We start from the raw sequence: 26,917 nt of genomic DNA, 5'->3' as shown, positions 1-26,917 counted from the left end.
AGGATCTGCACCATATCTTCTGCTTTAAAAATGAGAGGTTTGGCTATAAAATCTAATAAACACATCCTTGTCTGCCATTATGCTATACTTAAAATGAGCTTTATATTGTTCACATGAACTGAAAGCTTTGGGTTGGTTTATTCAATGAAAATGTTTTGGACTCAGACCTAACTGTGTGTAATGTAGTGAATAAGAAACCCTATTTGACTGTTTAAAGATTTTATTCTGTGTTTAGGAATAGCTGCTTTATAAGTTTAAATGTATTTATTTGGTCGAAGATTTGATAATAGTTGCCTGCCTTTAACAAATCCAGCTTGATTTTGTAAAATAAGGACACTTTTTTCTGTTGTTTGCTTTAATTTGGACAGAAAAGAGTGGTGGAGAGAATTGGGCATCCAGACATCAGAGGCAGAGCAGGAATCAACCCAGGAAGAGATGCCCAGCACATTAAAGAGTACACTCCCATATGCATTCGTGTTGTACATCTATAGTTATTTGAAATTAACACAGTCTTAATGGAGAACATGTAATTTGACCTGAGTTGGTTGATACTAGGTATAGTGTTTTTGGTGGCTTGTTTTTAGATCCATGAATGTTACCTGTATTACGTTAGCTTTTATACTGTATTTAGATTTAGCAGCATCTAAGATTTCATTGAGTATTTATCTGGTTCATTTCTGGAATTTGTGATTCTTTAAAACAGTTTTAGATTATAATTTTCATTGTACTCTGAGTAAGCATCTTAATCATTAAACATATTGCATATCTCCCAATTTACTAAAGTCAAAAAAGAAAATTGACTTGTGCGTAAAGAAAACCACCAAGGATCTTGACAGTAGGTATTTTTGTAATGTCTAATTGATGCAGATTTTCATAATTTAATCAGGATTAAAGATAAATTTGCCAGCAGTTTTAAGATCTGATAACACATTCAACAATGTATTTTTAAAATTAAAAAATCTTTTTTAAAAACTCTTGCTCTTGCATAACCAGGCATGTTGAAGACATATGGTCTATATTAAACTATTAAGTTTGTATTTTTAATATTAAACTGCAGATCGCATGGTTTACCTGTTCATTTTTGTATTTACAAAATTTTAAGGCTTATTGTTTCAGTAACAATAAAATAGTAAATACCTACTTTTTAAGCTAACATGTATACAGAATGTTTATTCACAATAGATATGGCATTAAAAAAAAAAACTTAACCACTTGCCACTTTACTGTGTTTTACCACATACTATTTGTAGTTTTATTAACTTCTTATTCTGGAATCTCTATGGCACTTAGCAAGTTTTCAAGTGGGCTGTGAAAGTACTTGATGTTGAGAAAACTTTTTTAGCTGCTACATTGTTGAAGGTGTGTGGTTTGCTCCAGTATTAAAGAAGCATTACAAGCACTTGTGTTTTTATGCACACACCTAAGATCATTACAGTATACTATTATAACATATTTGATAACGGCCATCTCTGAAGCATTCAAAAACAAGCATAGCCACATTTTAGGGATGTGTACCTGCTCCTTTAAATGAATAAAGCCATTAAATGTGTTCATATTCTTATACTGCTGGCAGCAGACATGCATTTAACACTAGAATTACCAGAGCCTACAAAAAAAACTCGTAGATCCGGCCCACCTTAAATCCCGTCACACCTCTCCGTCAGCGTCTTTTGTCCTGTAGATGAGCTGATAGACAAGCAGCAATCTATTCTATCCCTCCCAATCAGCCCCAAACCCCGTACCCCCCCTCGCCGCTGGACATGCACAAACAAAGTTCTCCCAGCTCATGCCTCGATTATCTGGGAGTGAAGTGCTGAAGTGCTTTCTACAATAATCTGTGTAAACACATTGTTAAAACAAACGTTTTTCATATTTTAGTAGTAAATGACAAAATGTTGGCATAAACTATATAATGCGTGAAGCCTGAAGTCCAGAGATCAAATAAGCACTTTCACAAAAGGTTCAAGGATAAGACAACAGCTTCCGTGGCATAGCAGTTAGATTTGCAGAATTGTGATCAAGAGTCCACGGTTCGTTCCCGACTACCTCCTTTATTTGCCGTTTTGTAAAAGTTACTGTTTTTTTCTTTTCACTATTATTCTCTTAATCACATTCACGATACAAACTACCGCCCTAGGAATCTGACGCTGTGAGTGAAAAAAATGTGTCATATGCTGAATTTTCTCTGTCAAGGTTGTGCCCTTTTAAGCAAAAGAAGATTAAGAGGTGACATAATTGAAATGTTTAAAGTTATGAAGGGAATTAGTACAGTGGATTGAAACTCTTTTAAAATGAGTTTATCAAGAGCACAGAGACACAAATTTATTAAGGGTAAATTTCATACAAACAGGAAGTTTTTCTTTACACAGAGAACCATAGACTATTGGAATAAACTACCAAGTAGCATGACTGACAGTAAGACTTTGTAAGACGTTTTTTTTTTTTTTTAATAGAATTGTGGATAGTACTGGTGAGCTTTGTTGGGCTAAATGGCCTGTTTACATTTAGATTGTTCTAATGTTCTCATGTTGCATGTAAAATCTGTAGGATATTTCTGATTGGTGGCCTAAATTTGTCTGCATGAGTGTGGATATGCAATATAGAATCTGGCTATTTACTGGCTATTTCAGGTTCTGATTTGTCTTGGCACAGATAAACCGTTTTATCATACCAGGTCTTAAAGTATGATATCTGATGCTGTGTGGAGTTTGTTGTTGTTGTTGCTTCAAGTGGGGGATTCTTCTTCCATTAGAGTTCACTTATTCTTTTTTGCAGTGTGGTTGTTTGTTTGTGGTATGGTGTGCTTTTCTCAATTAGTACCTTTGCAACTTCATTGGGAAAATCATTACTGTTGCTGGCACAAGGTCTTCGATGCTGAAATGTGCACTTCTCAGACTGGGCTGCATTACTTCCTCAGAGCTTGGCTTACCAGAGTGGATCTCTGCTTTCAGGGTCACAAAGAGAACAGATTGTCCACTTTTAGCTCCTAAAGAGAGAGGGGTTCATTAGTTTTTACGTTTCAGAAAGTGCAAGAGGTAATTTTGAAGAGTGCTGACAGATTTTCCTCTAGGAGAGATGAATGTAGTTAGGCTTTGAATGGAAGATGTATGAAGGATAGATGAAAGGCATCTCTAGTGATTGAAGTCACTACCAGTTAGGATATCAGTGACTACTTGTTGGCATGTTATTTTGTCCATCACAGTTCTTGCTTGTAGAATTCTAGCTCATTGTTTGGACATGGGGTATCTATTTTCCATGCCTTGTGGTCTTTGAGTCTTCAGGGTTGTCACTTTAACTGTGATTTACACTTTTGTTACCAGATAAAGTAGAGGGCTGAAATTAGTATGAACTGCAGTTCTGCCCTTTTCTGGAATGCAATTTGAGGTATGGAACAGCTGGATGTCTTCATCCCTGTTAAATCGTGTGTCTTAGCAGGTCTTGTATGCCACCAAAATCTAGCAGAATGGGCAGTGTCCCCTTTTGTCTTACACTAGTAACCAAGAGGCATCTCCGCATTCAGTACCTGGATGGTTTTCCTAAACAACACTTACGTTTTTTTTATGGTGGTGATTGATGTCACTTACACTTGGGAATGTAATATTCTGAGTGCCTACAGCCATCAGCTTTGTCTTTTTTCCAGGACATTGTTGGTCATAAAAGAACATAGACTAGGGTGAATGAGAAGAAAACTATAGCTTTTAATGTTTTAAAGTTCATAGTGACCAAAAGGTGCAGTACATTCAATAAATTGTTCATAAAACAGTGCAGTGTCTAAAGATACAAATAAACAAGTCTTTCTTCTCTGTCTCAGTACTCCACTCTCTTGACTCTCCTGCTCACCCACACAAGTATGCTCTGTAGGGCTGAGACACCCACCAATCTGACTCCTGTCTTAGACTCTTCCATCAGTACCTGCTGGGACACTTTAAACCTGCTTGAACTATGTTTCTCTTGCTCCTTGACTACTTGACCTCCTCTCCATGGCACTGGCCTGATCCTACTTTAAAATTTCTTCCTTTGTTTTTCTTTTTTCACCTTGTTCTGATCTACTCAGACTGTTTCTAATCCTGTGATTGTAGGTAACGATCTGTGAAGCGGGGCAATCCAATGATTGTGCTGACTGCATAGTGCTCTTAAATGAGCAATCAGTCAGTTCCACCATTATCTTCTCCTTGGCCACATAGCTTTCCTTCTGCACACCTTACATTCTGTTTTAAAAACATCTTTATCTGCTCAGATTTGCCATGGACCCTGGGAACATTTCATTAGCGCACTCTCATAACTCAAAATCATCGTTTTGCTGGACAAGAATCCTAGTCCTAAATAATTCTCAAATTAAGTTCAACAGTCAGTATTTTATGATGAATTCCTTAAGCATGCAGGCTTGGCTTTTATTTCAGACCTTGCTACCATCTAGCATATAAAACAATACATGCTAGATTGCTTTGATATTGACTATTTTTGACATGTCCTGAAATTGTTAAATTAAAAAGGTTAAATTCCTCTAGTCTTTCCTCACAGGTTATACCCATCTGTCATGTAATCAGTCTAGTTTATCTTCTCTACAGTTTTTTCTGACACTACTAAGTTTTGAGATCTAAATCTACACAGAAAACTCCAGTTGAGACTTCAGTAGTGTGTTGTATAGCTTAAATGCAACTTCCCTCAATTTTGTATTCTGCATATTGGACTGTATAACCTAAAAATCCTATTAGCCGCCTTATTTAATTTTATTCAGTACCTGGATGTGCTGTAGTTAGTAAAAAGACTGGCCCTTCTCGTAAGAGATACTTAAGTTTGAGACTTTAAAATCTTAAAACCTAAACACATAAGAAAGCAAAAGTGTTAGATTTGAATTCATTATTCTTTGTAGTAAATATTCCACCTAGTTTAGTGCTATGTTCAAACTCGGCTGCCTTGTTTATATTTTTATCAAGATCATTGTATACTGTATATTATAAAATGCATCATCCACAAGATGCTTTCTGTGAGTTACTGTGAGTGTAATGTGGGCAAAAGGGAGTCAAAGCGGGGGGAAAGGCAAGTAGATAGATACTTTGTTAATCCCAAGGGTAAAATTCACATAATCCAGCAGCAGTATACTGATACAAAAAAAAAAAAAAAAATTAAATAGTAATAAAAATGAAAAAAAAAATTAAAAAGCAGACAATAACTTTTTAAGTAATGTTAGCATTTCCTCCCCTGGGTGGAATTGAAGAGTCGCGTAGTGTGGGGGAGGAACGATCTCCTCAGTCTGTCAGTGGAGCAGGACAGTGACAAAAGTCTGTCACTGAAGCTGCTCCTCTGCCTGGAGATGACACTGTTCAGTGGATGCAGTGGATTCTTCATGATTGACAGGAGTTTGCTTAATGCCCGTCGCTCTGCCACAGATGTTAAACTGTCCAACTTTACTCCTACAATAGAGCCTGCCTTCTTAACAAGTTTGTCCAGGCGTGAGGCGTCTTTCATCTTTATGCTGCCTCCCCAGCACACCACCTCGTAGAAGAGGGCACTCGCCACAACCCTCTGGTAGAACAACTGCAGCATCTTATTGCAGATGTTGAAGGATGCCAACCTTCTCAGAAAGTATAGTTGGCTCTGACCTTTCTTACATAGAGCATCAGTATTGGCAGTCCAGTCCAATTTGTCATCCAGCTGCACTCCCAGATATTTAAAGGTCTGCACCCTCTGCACAGTCACCTCTGATGATCACAGGGTCCATGAGAGGCTTGGGCCTCCTAAAATCCACCACCAGCTCCTTGGTTTTGCTGGTGTTAAGATGTAAGTGGTTTGAGTCGCACAATTTAACAAAGTCTTTGATTAGCTTCCTGTACTCCTCCTCCTGCCCACTCCTGATGCAGCCCACAATAACAGTGTCATCAGCGAACTTTTGCACGTGGCAGGACTCCGAGTCATATTGGAAGTCTGATGTAAATAGATTGAGCAGGAGCGGAGAAAGTACAGTCCCCTTCGGCGCCCCTGTATTGCTGACCACAATGTCAGACCTGCAGTTCCCAAGACGCACATATTGAGGGCTGTCTGTAAGATAGTCCGCAATCCATGCCACCAGGTGTGCGTCTACTCCCATCTCAGTCATCTTGTCTCTAAGGAGCAGAGGTTGGATGATGTTGAAGGCGCTAGAGAAGTCCAAAAACATAATTCTTACAGCACCACTGCTTCTGTCCAAGTGAGAGAGGGATCGGTGTAGCATATAGATGATGGCATCCTCCGCTCCCACCTTCTCCTGGTATGCAAACTGCAGAGGATCGAGGGCGTGGAGGACCTGTGGCCTCAGGTGGTGAAGCAGTAGCCGCTCCATGATCTTCATCAGATGTGACGTCAGAGCAACAGGCTGGAAGTCATTCAGCTCACTAGGACGTGATACCTTTGGGACAGGGGTGATACAAGATGTTTTCCAAAGCCTTGGGACTCTCCCGTGTTCCAGGCTCAGGTTGAAGATGTGCAGTACAATGAGTCATTACAAGTAAATGATAGTAGGCTTAATTGTGGGGTTAGGGCCGGGGGAAAGGACAACGCCTTGGCACTTGGTGTCACACATTTAAATGAATCTAGTGCTTTTTTTTTTTTTTTTGCCACACTATTACATTTCTATGATATAGCTTCTTAAATTACACAAAGGAACTGGCATCACACAGGTTAGATACACAGAGTAGCTATTCCTGGTTTCCAGTTTACATCAACTTTGCCAGAGGTGACAGTTACTGTATTTACTGCTGCATCTACATGAGAACAGTGTCAAACATACAAGCCAGTTTTTAAATTTGTGCTCATTTATTTTGTAGCTGGTTTGTTTTTTTTTTGCTTTATTTGATTATTCTGTTCAAGCAACTAATGTAGCACTCTTATTTGTTCCTTTCATAGATATGAAGACAAAAGCACTTTAAAAGAATTTACTGTTTACTAATTAGTTTAACAAGGAAATATTCAAATTTTCCTTTTGATTTCAGCTATTGAACCAGTTAAATATTTGTCATTTGCCCCAGTTACTGTTTGAGTAGAAGGGATTGCTTTAACCTGTGCTATGGCCGCTCGCTGTTAGCACTGGCATCACTGCTATGGTGTGGACGTTATGGTCAGGTTAAGTCGAAAGCCTGGTAGATAATGCAATCAGGTAAACTTTTAAAAGGGTTTTTTTGTAAAAGAGGGAACAGAGGTCTTGCCATTAGTTTTGTGGGTGCACATAAGTCCATCCTCTTAGTTGACGACTAGTGCAAAGTTCTATCCATCACTGCCTCTTATCTTTTATGGTCCTTATTTCAGAAATTCTTTAGGCAGCTTGTGCTATTGAGAGACATTCCTGTTATGTTACAAGTTCTGGTATTGATTAACTTGTCAGATAAGCAGCAGAGACTGCATTCCCAAGGGAGTCCCAAAGAGGCTCGTATTACGTGTATCTGTTAGTGGCTTTCCAAGCCAGGACGTGGGTTCCAGTCTGCAAAATGGTTAATGTCAATGTGTCCTGCAATACAAGTACTTTTTTATGACTTTTTTGTATTTGGTTTGTATTTAGGATTGCCAAACACAATTTATAAAATGTAATACTGTCCCCTTTTTACTTTATCATTACCAAACACTTCTGTCACTGTCAAAAATAACTGGCATCTTATTCTGTTTTTGTTGTCTGGTGTTTGTTTTGCTCTTACACTTGAGTTTTTAGAGGTAATAGGTGAGTTTTTTCATATCATAAAACATTTTTTTCCTTGTTTTTCTTTTTTTTCTGCAAATGATAAAAGTTCGTTAAGTGAAGATCTTGATGTATGTTTGTTGTTGTTATGAGCATATTCATAAGCAGTTTTGCATAGATCACTTCTGGGTCTCAAGAAGATCTGCAGTTTTCAGATATTCAATACTTGTACACAGTAGCAAAAATTAACACTATGATCTGTTGACACCCGCATCTTACCACTACTACCATATTCAACATTTTTGATACTAATCATGCAGAAAGAACAAAAGAAAATGAAATAAAAATTGCTCCATTCATAAATGAGCATGGCACATGATACAAGCTAGCAAAGTTGCATTAACAAGAGAACCTTTGCAGTTGAAAAGATAGTTTTCATGAAAATATTTGCTTCCCTTTTCATATTTTTTAGATAACATGTTGCACTCCACTAATTGCTTAACATATGATATGATCAGTTTGGGAAGAGGTTTGAGAGAATAACTGAACAATAGTCCCAATTGATCCATTGTGTTTGATCACCATTCAACAGGAAGTTGATCATCCCAGCAAGAAACAGGCAGAAAGTCATCATAGATACCAGTGAAAGAGTTCTATTGATGCATCAGTATCAGTGTGGTAATTTGTTTTCTTGGCCTCACTTAAAATCCATCATCCTTTGCTTTATTTCCTAATATTTTATTCCTGAACATTCAGTCTAAATCATTAAACCAATTTTCTCATTTCTTATATGCACACTTGTGACAATTTGAGAAGAATTTAATAAAAAGGTTGAAGCTTGGCCATTTCAGATCTGAATATGATGTGCAGTAGGGGTGTGTGCGATATTGGCAAAAAATTATATCTCAATATTATCTGGGACTTTGACGATAACTATAATTAGATGATATTTTGCATCATTTAAAAATGTGTTTCTAAAAGTCAGTGTTTCTAAAAGTCAGAATTGGCTGATGAAAGTGGTGTTCCACAGGGGTCAGTGCTAGGGTTGCTGCTAGTTTTAATAGATATAAATGATTTAGATAGGAATATAAGTATACAAGCTGGTGTGCCGATAATTTGGAATCCGTTAAATCATTACAGAAGGACTTGGATAGCAATACAGGCTTGGACAGATTTGTGGCAGATGAAATTTAACGTTAGTAAATGTAAAGTATTACACATGGGAATTAAAAATGTGAAATTTGAATACACAATGGGAGGTCTGAAAATCGAGAGTACACCTTATGAGAAGGATTTAGGAGTCATAGTGAACTCTAAGCTATCGACTTCTCGACAGTGTTCAGAAACCATTAAGTAGGCCATTATATAGCACGATGTGTGAAGTACCAGTCCAGGGAGGTTATGCTCAAGCTTTATAGCACACTAGTGAGGCCTCATCTGGAGTTCTGTGTGAAGTTTTGGTCTCCAGGCTACAAAATTGAAATAGCAGCGCTAGAAATTGTCCAGAGAAGAGCATCTAGGCTGATTCCAGTACTACAGGGAATGAATTATGTGGAAAGATTAAAAGAGCTGAACCTTTTCAGTTTAAGCAAAAGAAGTTTAAGAGGTGACCTGACTAAAGTGTTTAAATTATAATGGGAATTAATGCAGTGAATCAAGACTGTTTTAAAATGAGTTCATCAAGAACATGGGGACACAGTTGGAAACTTAAAGGTAAATTTCGCAAAAAAATATTGTTATATTTATATAACAATGTAAATATTTGTTATTTATAATAAATAAAGTTTTCCTTTACACAGAGAACCATAGACATTTGGAGTAAGCTACCAAGTAGCGTGGTTGACAGTAACGCTTTAGGAACTTTCCAAACTAGACTTGGATGTTTTATTTTAGAAGAATTAAGTGCATAGGAGTGGTGCGCTTTGTTGGTCTGAATGACCTGTTCTCTAAATTGTTCTAATGTTCTAAAGTTCTTACTGATCTAGCTTGGTCTTTCTAATGGGATTAATGGAAACATCGATTGAGGAAAATGGGTTTTATTTATTTACTTAAAACTGAAGTGAAATGGCACAAAATCATTTACCAAAACAATTACGCCAAGACAAATGGCTATTATAATGAGAGCATTTTAAACACACTTATCCTTGATGTAAACATGATATGAATCCATAGCAAATACAATGCTTATCATAATTGAACTACAGTGCATGAACGCTACAGTCTAGATAATCCAAACATAAGCTGCTCTACTTTAAGATGATTTGTGCATCATACAAGCAAGAACAAAAATCTAACATACAGTACTATAGTGTAAACATCTAAAGGTATGTCAAATATTGCACAGGGAAAAAAACTATCATTTATAAATAAGTTCTGTCCAATATTGCACAGAGATGTCACAGAAATCAGTTTAAAATTCTAGTGAGGAAACTGCAAGTTGTGTGACAAACACCAGTCTGTCGACAGCATCAGGCTTCAGATCAGCACGATTATGTGTTACATTTCCTCCGGTGCTGAAAGCCCCTTAGAATGCTGCTTGGAGCAGGGATGCACAAGTACTTTTTTGCAAGTTTACACAAATTGGGGAAATGTACTACTTGTGTTTTTACATCACTCTCCACCTTAGGTATCATCAAGTAGTTCTTGATCTCTCTTTCAGTGGCAGTGTGCAAGACGTGCCTTCTCTGAATTCTGTTTTTTTTTTTTTTTAAATACCTGCCAAAAGACTTTTTCTTTTTTGCTCTCTCCCTTGTGTCATCACCTGTTCCAGCTTCTGCAACCATAGTGTTAGCTGAAGCAGTTGAGGGCCTGGAGTAGGGCTGTCTTTCTCTGTCGCAATAGCTTTGCATTCTGTTGTAGCTGCTGTTGTAATGGCTTCAAATCTGTCATTATAGTAGCTGATTTTGAACTGTGGGTCAAGTTTGGATGCCAAGCTTGTCCTGTGTACTTGGTGTTCAGAATGGTTTGTTTGTTCATTTTGGTTAGGTCTGTTTCATCAGACTTCACTGCTAAGACTTCAGTGTTGAATAAGGCCAAGACATCTTTTAAGTGAGAAGCTGTAAAAAAAATTTCTCACCTGAAAGAGCATCTGTGAAGTAAAGAAAGGGGCCAAGTTCTTTGCTTGCTGCCACTAGTACCTCAATATCTTGCCATGCTTGGATAAGATACCTGTGCCTCTTCTCATAAGGCACTTTTTGCAGAATGATTCCGCTAAAGTTTGCAGACTTTATCTTTGTTTTTGTACTTTGGGTGATTTTTGACCTGTTCTGGACAGTTGACTCCTGATGCTTTTTGTTTTCATATTCTGTCCAGTGGTTAGTTCACAGATGATGAGAAACAAGTTAGTTGTTGAGCTGTTTTTAACAACAACCGATTTCCAACATAGTTTGCATATTGCCATCTTTTGAGCAACATTAGTCTTTTCAAAGCCATGATCCACATATTACAATTAAATCTAATGATGTAAATTGTGAGGCTGTTTTATCCTCTTGCGCTGTTTACTCACTTATTTGTAGACTGCTACACTAGCTTAAGTGGTGGACTGATTGTGCATGCTTACTTTGTGCGCATGCATTAGTCTATCCTGTTAAGTCAGTGTTTTTCAAGCAATGTGCCACTGCACAGTGGCATGCACCATCCGAGCTACCTAGTTATGCCGTGGAAATAATGTAGTGCTCCTGGATCCAAAGCTGAAAAGGTTAAGCACCTTAGGTGGTTGGGAACTTTCTGATGATGACAGGGCTATCTGGAGAAGCAGACATAAAAGCAGCTACTCAATCTGTGTTGGCAGACCCAGCAGTTGGAGAACTTCAGACACATTTCCAGGCTGCTAGAGTCCACCTGCCTGAGTTTGTGGTTTCCAGTGAGTCTCACAGGGTTGGTGGTTAGTGATCATGAGAGTTGCCTCTGAGGCGGAGAGGAGATGGGAAAAGGGATGAAGCAACTGAGAGATGCCAGCGAAGTGTTGTATATTTGAATGCTGATCTTGGAGCTGTATTTTATCTTCTTCTCCAGCAGTCCCACCTCTTCAGACAGTTGTGCAAGTATATGACACATAATGTGTTTGTGGTGGTTAGAATATTGTTGTACCTTGGGTGGTTTTTCCTAACAAAGTGTGCCATAACAGAGAGGTTGGTAAACATTGTGTTAGGTTACATGAGTCAGTGAATGCATGGACTGTCTAATTTCAGCTTGCACATCGTTAAAATGACAATTAAGACATTATTGTATACAATACATATTGTAGTAATATGTAATATGTAGTAATTCTGTGTATATCATAAAACGCAAAGGTAATAAGATGCAGCCAAGTGGGAACACTTTTTACTTTGAGTTAATTGTCTTAAATGTGTTGTGCCTCCTCTTCATCACCTGCCTTTTGTCAGGTGGTTGTTAAAAGCAAAGGGCTGTACTTAATGAGACATCCAGTCATAATTCACTCTGTGATTATAGATTTTGAATATAACAGTGAATTTTCCACTATCTATTCGCCCCCTACAGTATTTACGCTCGTACAAATACAAGTGCAGGTTAGTCAACAAGCCAACTATAAGTTGCTTAGATACTTTCATTGTGACGGTTCAGTAGTCATTAATGCAACACACAATGGATGTCTTTGGTACGGGTATTATGATGAACAGCAAATAAGTTCTTAAATGTCCAAGAAATATTTTGCATCCTAATCATCTTGTACTGTTCTGCCTGAACCACTAAAAGTATGTAGCTACCTGGGTTCACTGGGACTGAGCTGGAGAACAACTGCTCTAGACTACTGTGAAAAGTACAAGTCTCTTAAGCTTTAGTCCTTTTTTACTGCTTGCTTTGAATTTGCCCACATCTCCTTTTAAAATTAGTTTTGGTTACCCTCAATGGTTTTATTACTCTTAGTGAACCAGTGGGTATTAAACAAAGCAGACTCGGCAAGTAAGGCACACATTAATAAGACGTCAAGCTCATTTTAGCTGGTTTCAGTTTCAGAGGATCAGGACACACTTGGCAACTGGGGGTCATCTTTTTAGCATTCTTCATTCCAGGCTAAAGATATGCAGCTTAGTGGTGTAGTGTTGTGGTATAAGAGTTTATGAAATTAACAAACAAAAAAGAAACAACATCTTGTAGAAAGGTACAGAGCTGTTTTTTCTAACTTCTCTGATGTTGCTAAATTTACATGTTCATTACAAAATAGTAAAGCATTTTAACCTAAACTGTCCCTTGAAAATAAGTGACATTTGAATAGTCTTTCTGGAGGATTTTTTAAGATCATCTAAGGTTGCTGCATCGTTAAGTTACTTTCATTTAAATTGGTTTATGTTCATTGCAAAATGGTAAAACATTAAAAGCTGTACTGTCTTTTGAAAATGACAAGATTTAATAATACATTATACCACAATTTAAATGTTTGCACCATTTGTCTCTATTGCTGTTTTGGTCAATGAGGGGAAGAGTGAGGAAAAGAAGAAATAATAATTTAGAAAGTATATTCCATAATGTTAAAATTGTAAGGTATAAAAAGTGCCATTGTTAAGCCATCAAGCCTCTTACTCTACAGTAATGTGATGATTTTCACAGTAATATAATGCGCAAGAAAAAAATACTACACTTCAGGACCTGATGTGCTTCTGTCCTTGTGAACTACGTCGAACCTCTAAACTTTTTCAGCATAAATAATGATTAGAAAGATAGCAGATTGTCATTTGACCTTTATTGAATTAATAATTACTAATTTAACAATTTGAAATCACATCAGTTTAATTTTTCCTCTTGTATTCACCAATACAAGAAAGCTCCTACATATGATACTTTTTTGATTCATTTTGAGGTCTTGTTATACAGGATGTCAGCTCTTTCTTTTTTTTTTTTTTCTAGAGGGCTGATGAACCCAGAAAGCTTTTTTTAATATATATTTTGTGAAGAAAAGTACACCCTTATGATCAAGACTAAACCTGTCTTCAGCACAAACTCCCTAATTGAATATTTGAAGGGTCAAAGTAACTTCTTCTCCCAAAACTTTGGGATACTTTAACAGAGGCATGTGGAGTGTCGTTTTCAAGTTGCTAATCTATGAATATGATAATATTAAGTATTTGATTTTTTTACCGATCATCATAGCCCCCTAAGAATCACTTTCAGTGTACTAAAAAGGTCAAGATTCAAGCATAAGCTTGTCGACTATCATTTTGGACTATTCCAAGGTCAGCAATTATAAGTATGATATTTTTGATCCTTTACTAGGAGTTGAGCTCTCTATGGACCTCTTTCAAATGGTGAAAATGATAAATATCTAACACAGTTGAGAATATCTAGGTTTTAAACATTTAAATTGAAGTAAACATTTTAATATTTCAAATATCTGATGCAACTATTCTTGTTTGTTATGTGCATTCAGTGCAAATCATTACATTTCTTATGAACACCCTGAATTACAGAGGCTTATGTCTATTCAGACATTTTTAACCTTGTAAAATAGGAAAAAATACAAAGTGTGTTGAAATTGAGCATCTGCCAGTAAAATAGAAACAAACGCTCATTATTAAAACTGCCATGTATGATCTGGTACTCAGATTATTTTTATACAGATGTTTGAGGTTGCATTCAATAAATAAATAAAGTCAGTTTGCTTTCACTATCCCTGAGGAATCATCCATGATGTGTTTATTCTTTGAAAATCTGATGAATGAGGGAGCTTGGATTGTCAGTAACGAATATTGTCTACGGTCAACACAGACCCCTAGGTATTTCCTAACAACTATAAAAGTGCAAAAATAGCTTTATATGCAATTAAGGGAAGCTATACATTGCAAAGTCAGCTTGCCACAGCAAATGCCTGGCTATTGTGCAAACCTTTTTCATTAATTGGACTCTTTGTTTGTGTAAGTGGATTTATGTAAGATGTGTTTATCCAAAGTTGTATCAGTGACACTAGATAATGTTGTTTAGGCTTCCTAAACTTCATATGCACAATAGACCACGCTTTAAAGTATGTGCGAACAGCAGCACCGCTAAGGGATTATAAATTGGCTTTGTTAAACACAAATGATTCTGTAGCATCAGTGTGCAGGTAAGTCATTTTAAATGACATTGACATGTTTGACCACCTGGATTATGCAATTAGACATTTCGATGAGGGTGAACTTCTGTAACCGGAGTGACTTTGGGGTATGTCTCACAGTTAGGAGACCTCGGTTCGCTTCCCGGGTCCTCCCTGCATAGAATTTGCATGTTCTTCTCGTGTCTGCGTGGGTTTCCTCTGGGCACTCCGGTTTCCTCCCACAGTCTGAAGACATGCAGGTTAGATGTATATTGGCGATTCTAAATTATCCCTGGGGTGGGTGAGTGTGCACCCTTCGGTGGGCTGGCGCCCTGCCTGGGGTTTGTTTCTTGCCTTGCACCCTGTGTTGGCTGGGATTGGCTCCAGCAGACCCCCCCGTGACCCTGTAGTTAGGATATAGCGAGTTGGATGATGAATGGATGGACTTTGGGGTATTGCATCAGTGGCAGAAATGGCAGTTTTCTTTTTTGGTTGTTTAATGCGCAATGCATGTATGTTCTAGCAGTTCCAAAGCATTTTCTTGTATACAATTTTCAATTGCTGCTAAATGTGCTTCATGTTGCTACTGAATGTTTAGTTGTATTAGTTTGTGGACTTAAACATTTTCAATCAAACTAGACAATTAAATGGATTTTTTTTATTTGATTAATGTCATTAATATTTAATTATGCAATGATCAAATTTGGAAATGTGATGTACTTGGACATTAGTCTGGTATGCACTGTCATGCAGCCTGTCTTAACTTTAATAGCTGGTAAATTTCCTTTTTGTGTTACTACAAATTAAATATTATATATTGATAAACTGCAGAAAAGATTTTTCAGTCTTGTGTTGCATGTTCTTATTTAGTGACACTTCAATAAAACTAAACTTTTCAGTGATGTCCCCCAGTAAACCGTACATTCCATTAATTTAATGCTTAGTCACAGTTGCTCTACTCTGCTTTTTGAATTGTGATAGTTGTTATTGACTCTGGATTTCCTGAGCTTGTTTTGATTTAACAAAAAATACTTTTGCAATTGTGCGCAAGTGTGCTTAAAGTACAAAGACACTGTTGGCCCACTTTAGAGATCTTCAGGCTACCCAAAATGATAAATGCCATGAGTCAACTAATATGAAACCATATAAAATGTGTTTTATTGCTATCTGAAAACCTACTACAGATCTATTTAAAAAAAAAAAAAAAAAAAAAAAAGAAACCGTAAAATCTTAAAATAGAATGTGACACCAAATGCAGTAATGAACACCTTTATAACTGCTACATTTTAAATATTAAATGTTAATTTTATTTCTTCATTTTAGCCTTATGAACCAGCAGATGATTGGTCTGAACACATCAGCTCTTCTGGGAAGAAATACTACTATAACTGCAGAACGGAAGTTTCACAATGGGAGAAACCTAAAGAATGGCTTGAAAGGTAGTGTGTGTGCTGTTTTCTCGTTTACATTGTTTTATGATGGTTGTGTTTATCATATAATTTGTAGTATAAAGGTTTTTATTATAGTTTAAGATTAAAAAAAGTGCTAACTGTCTTTTTGTATGCTTATTGTCATTTGGTGGTTTAAACCTTTAACAAAGTTGAGTGTTTTTTATTTTAACTTTTCTGAATTAGTGCAGTTTAAAAATGACCAGGATCTATTGGTGGTACTTGCATTGTAATGTAAGATGCTTCCATTTACTAAAATGTTACTTTTCCTTTACTAACATGAGACTACACAGACAGCTTTTAAACGATGCATTTGGCACTGGTGGTGTTTTGGTTACATTTTAAGTTTGTTTTCATTTGCTGATCTAAAATTAAAAGCATGGATTACCTTGGAAAACCTCAGACGTCTAAGTAAGCTTGCTGTTTGTTCTATGCTTTAGATATATTTCTATGAAAAAGAAATTTATCTGTGGGAAAGCGTAAGCTTATGGAGGCTGATGACCTGGAAAAAATTCAGAAAAACTGAAATTGTCCTAATCAGTACTTAATGAACAACTGTTTAAAAATATGCGGAAAGGTGCATTAAACCATAGCTAGTGAGCATATAGTAAAATGTAACTTCTAAGGTTTTGGAAAGATCAAAGTTGGCTGTTAACATCTTCATTGTTGTTTCAATCTTTGAATGGCTATTTTAGTTATTTATTGAGATTTGTAAATTATCATCCTGGGCTGAATGAATAATTTATACAGTGGGTATAGTACAGAATCACCGCTTTCAAAATATTTCCATTTTTTTTTTTTTGCTTTACATCCTTAAATGAAAGCACACACACACACAATATTTCTTCTCAGCTTTACTTACTCAATGCAACATATAACATCCAAGTGAAAGATATCACAGCTACAGTTGAGGAAAATTATAATCAAAAACATGACATACTGAGATTAATAAAGGATCACCACATACCCCCTCTCCGCCCGTCCATGTCAATATTTTGTTGAACCACCTTTTGCTTTAATGACAGCTTTGAGTCTGTTTGGATACTTCTCAATCAGTTTTGCACATCTAGATTGAGTAATATTTGCCCACCCTTCTTTACAAAACTGTTCAAGCTCGGTCAAATTGGATGGTGAGCATTGGTAGTCTGCTATCTTCAAATCTTTCCACAGATTTTCAATGGGAGTTAGGTCTTGGCTCTGTCTGGGCAACACGAGGGCATTCACTTTTTTCTCCTTCAGCCACTGTGTTGATTTTTCTGTATGCTTCGGGTGGTTGTTGTGTTGAAAGGTGAACATTCTGCCCATCTTCAACTTTCTGGCAGAGGGTAGCAGGTTTTCCTCAAAAATTTGACAGTATTTTGCCCCATCCATTTTTCCTTCTACCCTAATGAGAGCCCCAGGACCTGCGGCAAAGAAACACCCCCACAAGAGGATGCTGCATCCTCCATGCCTTACTGTAGGGTATGGTGTGTTGTGGATGGTGAGCTGCATTGGTGTACTGTTTTGGTATTGAGGCCAAATAGATCGATTTTGGTCTAATCTGACTATAAAACCTTTTTCCACTTGGCATCAGAATTTTCAAGGTGCATTCTGGCAAAGTTCAAAGAGTCCTTAATGTGGCCTTTCTTGACAAGTGGCTTTTTCCTTGTGACCCTCCTGAACAAGCCACAAATGTGGAGCACTTGTAAAATTATTGTCACATGCACACAATGACCAATGTCTGCTATAAATCCTGTAACTCATTCAAAGTAGCCATTGGCCTCTTGGTAGCCTCGCTTACTGGTTTCCTACTTGCTCTTCCATCCAGTTTGGCGGGACGGCCGGTTCCAGGGAGGGTCCTAGTAATACCAAACACTTGCCACTTCTTTATTATGGACTTTACTGGGCTCCTTGGGATAGATAAAGCCTTTAAAGGTTTTTTTGTATCCATCTCCTGCTTTATGTCTTTCTACAACTCTATCCCTTAGATCTTTTAAAAAGTGGTTTGCCCCCCCCCATAGTCAGTTGTTTGCTGTCAGTTGCACTACCAAGCAAGGGAATTGGTGCTCCAGGTACAGCGTCACTAATCACACGGATTATAATTGAACACAGGTGGAAGGAAGCCAGTAACCATGGTCTGCAATGGAAATTGTGTTTACCTGATTAAGTTTCCAAATATTGTTTTTTGATCCTTTATTATTCTCATTATTTATTGTTTTTTATTTTTTTAAATTCTTAACTGTAGCTGTGATATCTTTCACTTGGATGTTATAGACTGCATTGAGTAAGTAAAGCTGGAAAAAATTATTGGTTTGTGCGTTTTCATTTAAGGCTGTAACGCAAGAAAAAATGAGAATACAGTGATCCCTCCTCGATCGCGGGGGTTGCGTTCCAGAACCCCCCACGATAGGTGAAAATCCGCGAAGTAGAAACCATATGTTTGAATGGTTATTTTTGTATATTTTAAGCCCTTAGAAACTCTCCCACACTGTTTATAAATATTCTCCGCACAGTTATACAGTAAACCCTCGTTTATCGCGGTTAATCCGCTCCAGACAGATAAATGAATTTCCACGAAGTAGGATTCTTTATTTATAAATCTAATATTTTCGCAGTTAGAGCATAGAAACATGTTTACGATCTTCTAAATACGTTTTTTTAACATTTTTAGAGCCCTCTAGACATGAAATAACACCCTTTAGTCAAACGTTTAAACTGTGCTCCATGAAAAGACAGAGATGACAGTTCTTTCTCACAATTAAAAGAATGCAAACATATCTTCCTCTTCAAAGGAGTGCTGTCAGGAGCAGAGAATGTCAGAGAGAGAGAGAAAAGTAAACAAAAATCAATAGGGCTGTTGGGCTCTTAAGTAAACGAAGCTTAAAGCCGCCGCAATAAAGGGATCAATGTAAAGGTAGTCTTTTCAGCATGTTTTAGAGGAGCATCCGTATCTTCTAAGCAAACAGCCTCTGTGCAAACAGCCCCTCTGCTCACACCCCCTCCGTCAGGAGCAGAGAATGTCAGAGAGAGTGAGAGAAGTAGAGAAAAGCAACAATCAAAAATCAATACGGGCTGTTAGAGCTTTGAAGTGTGCCCACGGAAGCATATCGTATATCATTGAGGAGTTTTATTTAATACGTAATATGTGCTCTGATTGGGTAGCTTCTCAACCATCCACCAATAGCGTCCCTTGTATGAAATCAACTGGGCAAACAAACTGAGGAAGCATGTACCATAAATTAAAAGACCCATTGTCCGCAGAAATCTGCGAGCCAGCGAAAAATCCGTGATATATATTTAGACATGCTTACATTTAAAATCCGCGATGGAGTGAAGCCGCGAAAGTCGAAGCGCAATATACAGTAGAGAGGGATTACTGTATTTCGAAGGGGGTGATTCTTTTCTATACCCACAATATAATTTTGTTAGTTTACCCCAAGTTCCATGAATGGATTCCAATTGTCTCTAAAGAAATAAAGGGTAAGAACATTACATGTAAACATTTCATTTAAAGCATGTTACTTTTAAAGTACATATAAAGTAAGCGCTTACTCTGTTAACAGCAATATGTGGTTCTATCTTGAAGTATAGGCTTTCCCTGTTTTGCTAAGCTAATCTGTTCCTTAGGATCCCTTCATAAAGTGAATTTTCTTGTGTGCAAACACATAATTACTATTAATCTAAATGAAAAGAGTTTTTAAGCATTATCATGCGTCAAAAATTCTCTCTTGCTCAAAAAACTAAAAAAAATTCAGTCAATGTTTATGATTTTAGGAAAGTTTTGTTCATCCAAACAAGCGCTTTCCTTCAATAAATTCAGTTTCTCTCTTTAAATTTCACTTTCAAAGGAATGGTCTTTCAAATTTCTTTGGTATCTTCCAATGCTTTCTCAATTGTTTTTGATGCCAGCTTCTTCAGATAATATGAAGTTGCAGGCTGACTGAACTGCAGCACATGAATGCAGCATCAGTTGTGAGAGTGACTGAGACTGTGATTCTTTGCCTCCAATAGTGAAAAGTGAACACCACAAATTTTGCTTCGCAGAAATGTTTAACTTGCCAGACTTTACTAAATGTGTTGAAGTTAATGGGCAAGGAGTAATCGAATGGATTCTAATAGTTCAATGGTCTTTTATGTGTCCCAGAAAGGCTAGGAAAGTGGTCTCATTCTGACTTTTTGTGGTGAGAGGTCTCCTTTAAGGCTTGTTTTGACTTTTGAGGACAAAATAGCCATACATTGCTGTGCTGTAAGACACGGAGATCAGTGTTACACATTTTAAATGAAAACACTGGCAAGGTTTTTTTTTTTTTTGCATACTTGTGCAATTTTGCCTGGATAGGGTCTTGACATGCAGATCTAGCAGCAATCTTACAGTAAACATTCCCGAAAGTTCTGAAAATGGGTGCTACAGCTCTGTTATGTCATGCAAAGTATCATGGATTATCTAGTAAATATTTGTCTAATCCATCCACTTAGTCAGTTTCCAGGAAAGTACTTGGTGAAGATGTCATTGGTGAATGCGGCATGTTCATTGCAAAGATCACATTGGTGTATTTTGCCAATCAACACAAGTCACAAACATCTAGCCCAACTCCTTTTAGCAGACCTTCCTTGTGGTGTACTTGGAATGACTGCAGAGATCATCACGTGTTCGTACTACTTGTGTGAATTCATCCTAGAGGCAGTCATAACAAAAGTTCATCTTCATTGTAGTTCATAACATATAAAATGGTATTAAATTACTTGTATATCTTTATTTGCATAGCATTTGTTCATAATTATAAGGAAACATAGACATTTGAGTAAATATTTTTAACTGAACTACTTCTCTGCTGAATAACCTGCTGAAGGTTTAGTCAAAAGGACTTAGTTAGTTTTGCATTATTTATTTTGGCTGCCTATCAATTTTTCTTTTTCTTTCACTCTTTCTTGTTAATTAATATAACAGCCTAAAAATCAACTTGGTACCATGTTTTACAGTTCTTACTAAAGCGAGTTAACGACTTGTACACAACTCATCTATTTAAAATTTTTTATTATTTAAAAACAGAAAAAAATAGTTTATAAACCGCCAATACAATTAATAATCAGTAATTTATTGTTCAACTCCATTTATATTAATCAATTTTCTGTCTGTTTAGGCAACTCTTGCCTTTTTTTGTTTTCATTATGTAATTAGTAATTTTGTAAAGTTTATATTTGTGAACCTGTGAACTTGTCACAGTGCTCTGTGGCTGCACATAGCAAAGAGTGCTGTATAAAAATAAACTAAATTGTATTGAATAGTCAACTTTTGTATATTTAATATCCTGTTTATGAAATTACTTTCATAAACGATGAATGTACTTGTCAGTGTTTTGAAGACTAACATTTGTTTTTTACACTTCAACATGTTAAAATTATTTATTTGAGAGTAAGACAGTGACTTTGTATAAACAAACCCATTTAATAAATGATAGCTTGATGCTGCTTTTATTACACTTATTTTATTTGTTACTGTGAGAAATGCAGAATTCAGGAATCCCAATATTTCAGTCTGGTATCTGAGGTTCATCATAATAACTTAAAGTACAGCAATGGTGTGTTTCAACATATTAAGTGGGCACAAAATAACATTACAAATCATTATGTATACCATTTAATTTAAGATAAATTGCAAAACAAACTAACCTGTTTGGAGCTTTTTATATAAAATGATTTCAAGTAGTTAAATTTCAAGTTACATTTTTTTGGTGAGAAATTGTTGATACCAGTAGAAGAAAAGGCTTAATGTTTATCCAAATATGGAAATAGACTTTCACTCTCCCCCTGTCTTAAACTATCATCAGTATTAGGGTGTTGTACTGTGTTAGCCATTATGCGATGTTATGAGAAGTCCAGCAAAATGATACCTTTTATTGGCTAACTAAAAAGATTACAATATGCAGAAGGGGCCTGAGTTGCCTCAAAAGCTTACATATTGTAATCTTTTTAGTTAGCCAGTGAAAGGGGTCATTTTGCTTGACTTTAAACTGTCATCAAATTTTAGGTCGCAGAGATCTAATAAAGCAATTAAAATTAAAACTGCCTCAATATACTAATCATGAAAGGTAACAATTACTACATTGAATTTTGCTTACTCGCTCTCTCGGAGATTGAGATTTCCCAGTTAAAAAGAGCTTACATAATGTAAACAGCAAATGGGTGTTGTAATCCAGCAGTGATTCATTCACAAAGCACAAGTGCTCTGTCGAATTGGAGAGACTTGCATCATAGGACGAAGGACATGCAAAATGCTAAACACATTTTTAGTAGACTGATCCTAAGAAATTTCTTTTATAAAGTAAGTCTGTTTTTCTATTTGCAGCAGTTTTCAAAAAACTTTAGTATAATGTCAAACCTAGATCACCTGACACTTTGGATGTTTTAAGTACCAATATGAAGAGAATCCTCAATAATTTGGAAGCATTTTTCTTTCAAAACTGCTTTGTGTAAGCTGTTAAACCACTGCACACAAACATTTTTTTGGCCTTTTAAAATTCAACCGTATTGTCCAGTATGAAGAGTGCATGAAAGTTAAGCAATTGGCACCAAGTTCCAGTGGTGTTAAGTTCATGACATAGATAACCATTAATTACTCTTTTACACTATATAGTGCATAATGCATATCCATTTACAGCAGGCGATCAAGAGCAAAATAAGATAACAGTAGTCATTTTCTTTTATTTATCAAAAGACTTCGCACAGTTTTTAAAATATGATCAACACTGATGGGTTTGCTAAGTCATATCTTCCTGAAATTGTTCTTCCTAAGTTATGTTGTCTTTACTTCATTCAATATGTTGGATAAAAATTTAAATGTATCTGAAAAAAGTGGTACTTCATGCAACCGAAACCAATTTGGGGTTGAGTATAACATTGGAAGTATTTATAATGACAAAAGTTCATTATAGTTATGTGGAATATATGGTGAAAAGCTGATGCTTTTGTGCAGAGGGTAATGTGGCACATCTCTCCCCAAGCAAAACACTCTACATTCTTTCTGTAATGATGTCTTTGTCTATTGTCTTTCTGGGGTGCCATGCTTTAGACATGACATTACTACTGCCATAGCTACATACAAGAACTACTGTACCTTGACAGTGTCAGTTCTGTGAAAGTAGCATTGCAGCTTAAGCACATCACAAGGACTTTTTGTTCTTCGACCAAACCACTGGATGCAAACTGTGGCCTGACCAGTTCTCCTATTACACTGCCTATTTAAAACTTAAATCTGTCATGATGAAAATCAAGTGGTTCAGTGGTACTTCAGCTTTCATATGATATCCTATAGTTTTTTGGATTTGTGTTGTCATTGATCCTAGTTCTGGTGGAGAAATTGCATTATGTTATTAGAGCCTTCGTTTTATCCTTGTCTATTACTTCTTTGGCTGTCAGTGTTGGGTTCTTTGCCATATGTTCTGAAGCTTTTATAGGTAAATGTAACTTATTACGTTGCACCAAGCTATCTTATGAACAACCAGTTTTAATATTTTGGGGTTGAGTTCCTGAAGTTCTTTTCTTGGTACATATTACTTTCTGTTTCAGTTGCCGGCGCAGAGTTAGAGCTTTTAAGAACAGCACATCTGGAGTTACCTAAGAGTTGCTCGCTTATTAAAGTTACATCGGCATGCTCATCAGAGTAGGCAAAACAGATGAAATAGTTGTCTTCCTGAACTGAAGACTAATTGCTAGTTCCAACTATTCCTTTTACACAGATTTGTTTTTGTGGAGACCTGTCCACATATCTTGATTAACACTGGTCTAAATAAAATTCAGAAGTTATTGAGAGTTACCTGTGGGATTGTATGTGTTCCAAAAGTTGCTTAGTACGTCTCAGCCTGTTGTTCATTCTGAAATTCAGGTGAAGGGAGAGAGGACAGCTCAGCTGCCTTTCCTCTTAAACAGGCTCTGCATTTATCTCAAACGACAGATAACGCCTTACGCTACTGAAAGTTCAGATAAAAAGAGCAGTGTTTTATTTTAATGTTGATTTGTGAGGCAATTCTATTTTTTTTTAATAAAGCGGTATAAAAGTAACTTGAATAGAGTAGGACTGTATTGTTATAAAATTTTCTAAGTATAAAAATGACAGGGTTTCTCAGGAAAAAAATTAATATATTTAATTGGCCCCCTTCTTAATATTCTGTGTTGGAAATTTTTGACACTGAAGTTTTTTGAGTGTTTAACCTAAATCTACTCTTAAATCCAGGACAGCCGAGTGAACAAATAACACTTTTTTGTGTAATTTATGGAATGGAGAGTTATCCAGCACCAGTTGGTACTGTGTGAAATACTGGAAAGTGTTTTTTAAAAATGTGCCAGTGGGATGATTAAAAAATCGCTTGTGTGGCAACATGTATTTTGGCTGTCAGTACCTTGACACTAACCAGAAAATGACTACCTGCAACCCTTGAGCACATTTTCATTGGCCATCAAAATGGAATTGCTTGTTTCTTTTTCCTACTGATTTTTAAAATGCAGTACTTGAGTAACCTTTTAATGGTATGTGGATTGACAAATATAAAATTAGTTAAATGCAGACAGCCAGTATTTACAGTCTTATTTAAAAGTCATTGAACCCTTAAAGGAGGTGGTTGTATTAGATATAGAGAGATTGTTTTGAGAAGCTCTTAATCAATTAATCAATCAGTCAACATTTATTTATATAGCACATATTCATACAAAAAAATGTAGCTCAAAGTGCTTTACAAAATGAATACAAAAATAGAAGACACAATAAAAAATAAACAGAAGTCAACATTAATTAACATAGAATAAGTAAGGTCCGATGGCCAGGGTGGACAGAAAAAACAAAAAAACTAAAATCTGTAGGGGTTCCAGACCACAAGACCGCCCAGTCCCCTCTGGGCAATCTACCTAACATAAGTCAAACAGTCCTCTTTGTATTTAGGGTTTTCATGGAAGGACCTGATGATGATGGTCACGTAGACTTCTGGCTTTCAGTCCATCAATGTTGGTGCATCATGAAGCTTTGAGTAGGTGGAGGTGGCGCAGGCCGCCACCACAAAGAAACCGGAAAAAGAAACAGAAGCGAGAGTAGGGGTCAGTATGGATTTTAGAGCCACTATGAATAGTTATTATGATGAATTGAACACACAGAGTATCAGTATTAAGTTAAAGTGAAGTTATAAAAAGGCCATGTTAAAGTAATGTGTTTTCAGCAGTATTTTAAAGTGCTCTACTGTACTAGCCTGGCGAATTCCTATTGGCAGGCTATTCCAGATTTTAGGTGCATAACAGCAGAAGGCCGCCTCACCACTTCTTTTAAGTTTAGCTTTTGGAATTATAAGGAGACACTCATTTGAAGATCTAAGGTTACGATTTGGAATATAATGTGTCAGGCATTCCGATATATAGAGATAAAATTGTAAATAAACTTTCCATACTTTAAAAACGGATTTAAACTCATAGATTATTAGATTGTGATAAGACTGATTCATTAAGTATCACCTCGTACACTTATGTGCTAAAGTAAATCGCCCCTTTTCAGCAAATAACTTGTATGCAGCAATAACTTAATAGAGTAGTCTCCTATAACTAGCTACCAGTTTTCTGCAATCTTGCTGAAGGAAACAACCCCCATCAACTTTACAAACCATTCACCAGCGCTGAAGTTTGAAGTACGTATTACCTGAACATCCTTCTTCACCTCTTGTCAAAGCATGAATTAAGCACAAGAGGGTCTGTCTATCCAGAAAACACCCCACTTTCAGAACTCTTTAAGCTGTCTAGATGGTCACTGGAAAGGTTCCGGGCGACCACTAAGATCTTTTTTGACAGTAGTCTCTTGTTTCTGCTAAGTCTCCCTTTACTGTTCATTTGGGGGGAAAAAAAAAAACCCTCCTTTGAGAGCCAGCTAGGTAGGTTTGGAAGACCTCAATGTTAATGTATAATTACCTTTTACTAATTCTTGGCATGGTTTCCATTGTTTTAAATGTTCCCCCATTATACAGTGGTGTGAAAAACTATTTTCCCCCTTCCTGATTTCTTATTCTTTTGCATGTTTGTCACACAAAATGTTTCTGATCATCAAACACATTTAACCATTAGTTAAATATAACACAAGTAAACACAAAATGCAGTTTTTAAATGATGGTTGTTTTTATTTAGGGAGGGAAAAAAAATCCAAACCTACATGGCCCTGTGCGAAAAAGTAATTGCCCCCTGAACCTAATAACTGGTTGGGCCACCCTTAGCAGCAATAACTGCAATCAAGCATTTGCGATAACTTGCAATGAGTCTTTTACAGCGCTCTGGAGGAATTTTGGCCCACTCATCTTTACAGAATTGTTGTTGTTCAGCTTTATTTGAGGGTTTTCTAGCATGAACCGCCTTTTTAAGGTCATGCCATAGCATCTCAATTGGATTCAGGTCAGGACTTTGACTAGGCCACTCCAAAGTCTTCATTTTGTTTTTCTTCAGCCATTCAGAGGTGGATTTGCTGGTGTGTTTTGGGTCATTGTCCTGTTGCAGCACCCAAGATCGCTTCAGCTTGAGTTGACGAACAGATGGCCGGACATTCTCCTTCAGGATTTTTTAGTAGACAGTAGAATTCATGGTTCCATCTATCACAGCAAGCCTTCCAGGTCCTGAAGCAGCAAAACAACCCCAGACCATCACACTACCACCACCATATTTTACTTTTGGTATGATGCTCCTTTTCTGAAATGCTGTGTTCCTTTTACGCCAGATGTAACGGGACATTTGCCTTCCAAAAAGTTCAACTTTTGTCTTATCAGTCCACAAGGTATTTTCCCAAAAGTCATGGCAATCATT

The 26,917-nt window shown here is 36.7% G+C and overlaps 1 protein-coding gene across 2 annotated transcripts in view; it reads left to right on the top strand.

The window, feature by feature from the left end:
* waca (WW domain containing adaptor with coiled-coil a) overlaps positions 1-26,917 on the top strand; it is a 138,337-nt gene that overhangs the window by 61,239 nt on the left and 50,181 nt on the right. For both annotated transcript variants that reach the window (XM_039753881.1, XM_039753880.1), the window contains exon 5: positions 15,996-16,111. In XM_039753881.1, coding sequence (XP_039609815.1) covers positions 15,996-16,111 — 116 coding nt within the window. The remainder of the gene's footprint in view (positions 1-15,995; positions 16,112-26,917) is intronic.

This window comes from Polypterus senegalus, chromosome 5, assembly GCF_016835505.1.
Source record: "Polypterus senegalus isolate Bchr_013 chromosome 5, ASM1683550v1, whole genome shotgun sequence".
NCBI lineage: Eukaryota > Metazoa > Chordata > Cladistia > Polypteriformes > Polypteridae > Polypterus > Polypterus senegalus.
This window is presented reverse-complemented; position numbering and strand designations above follow the sequence as displayed.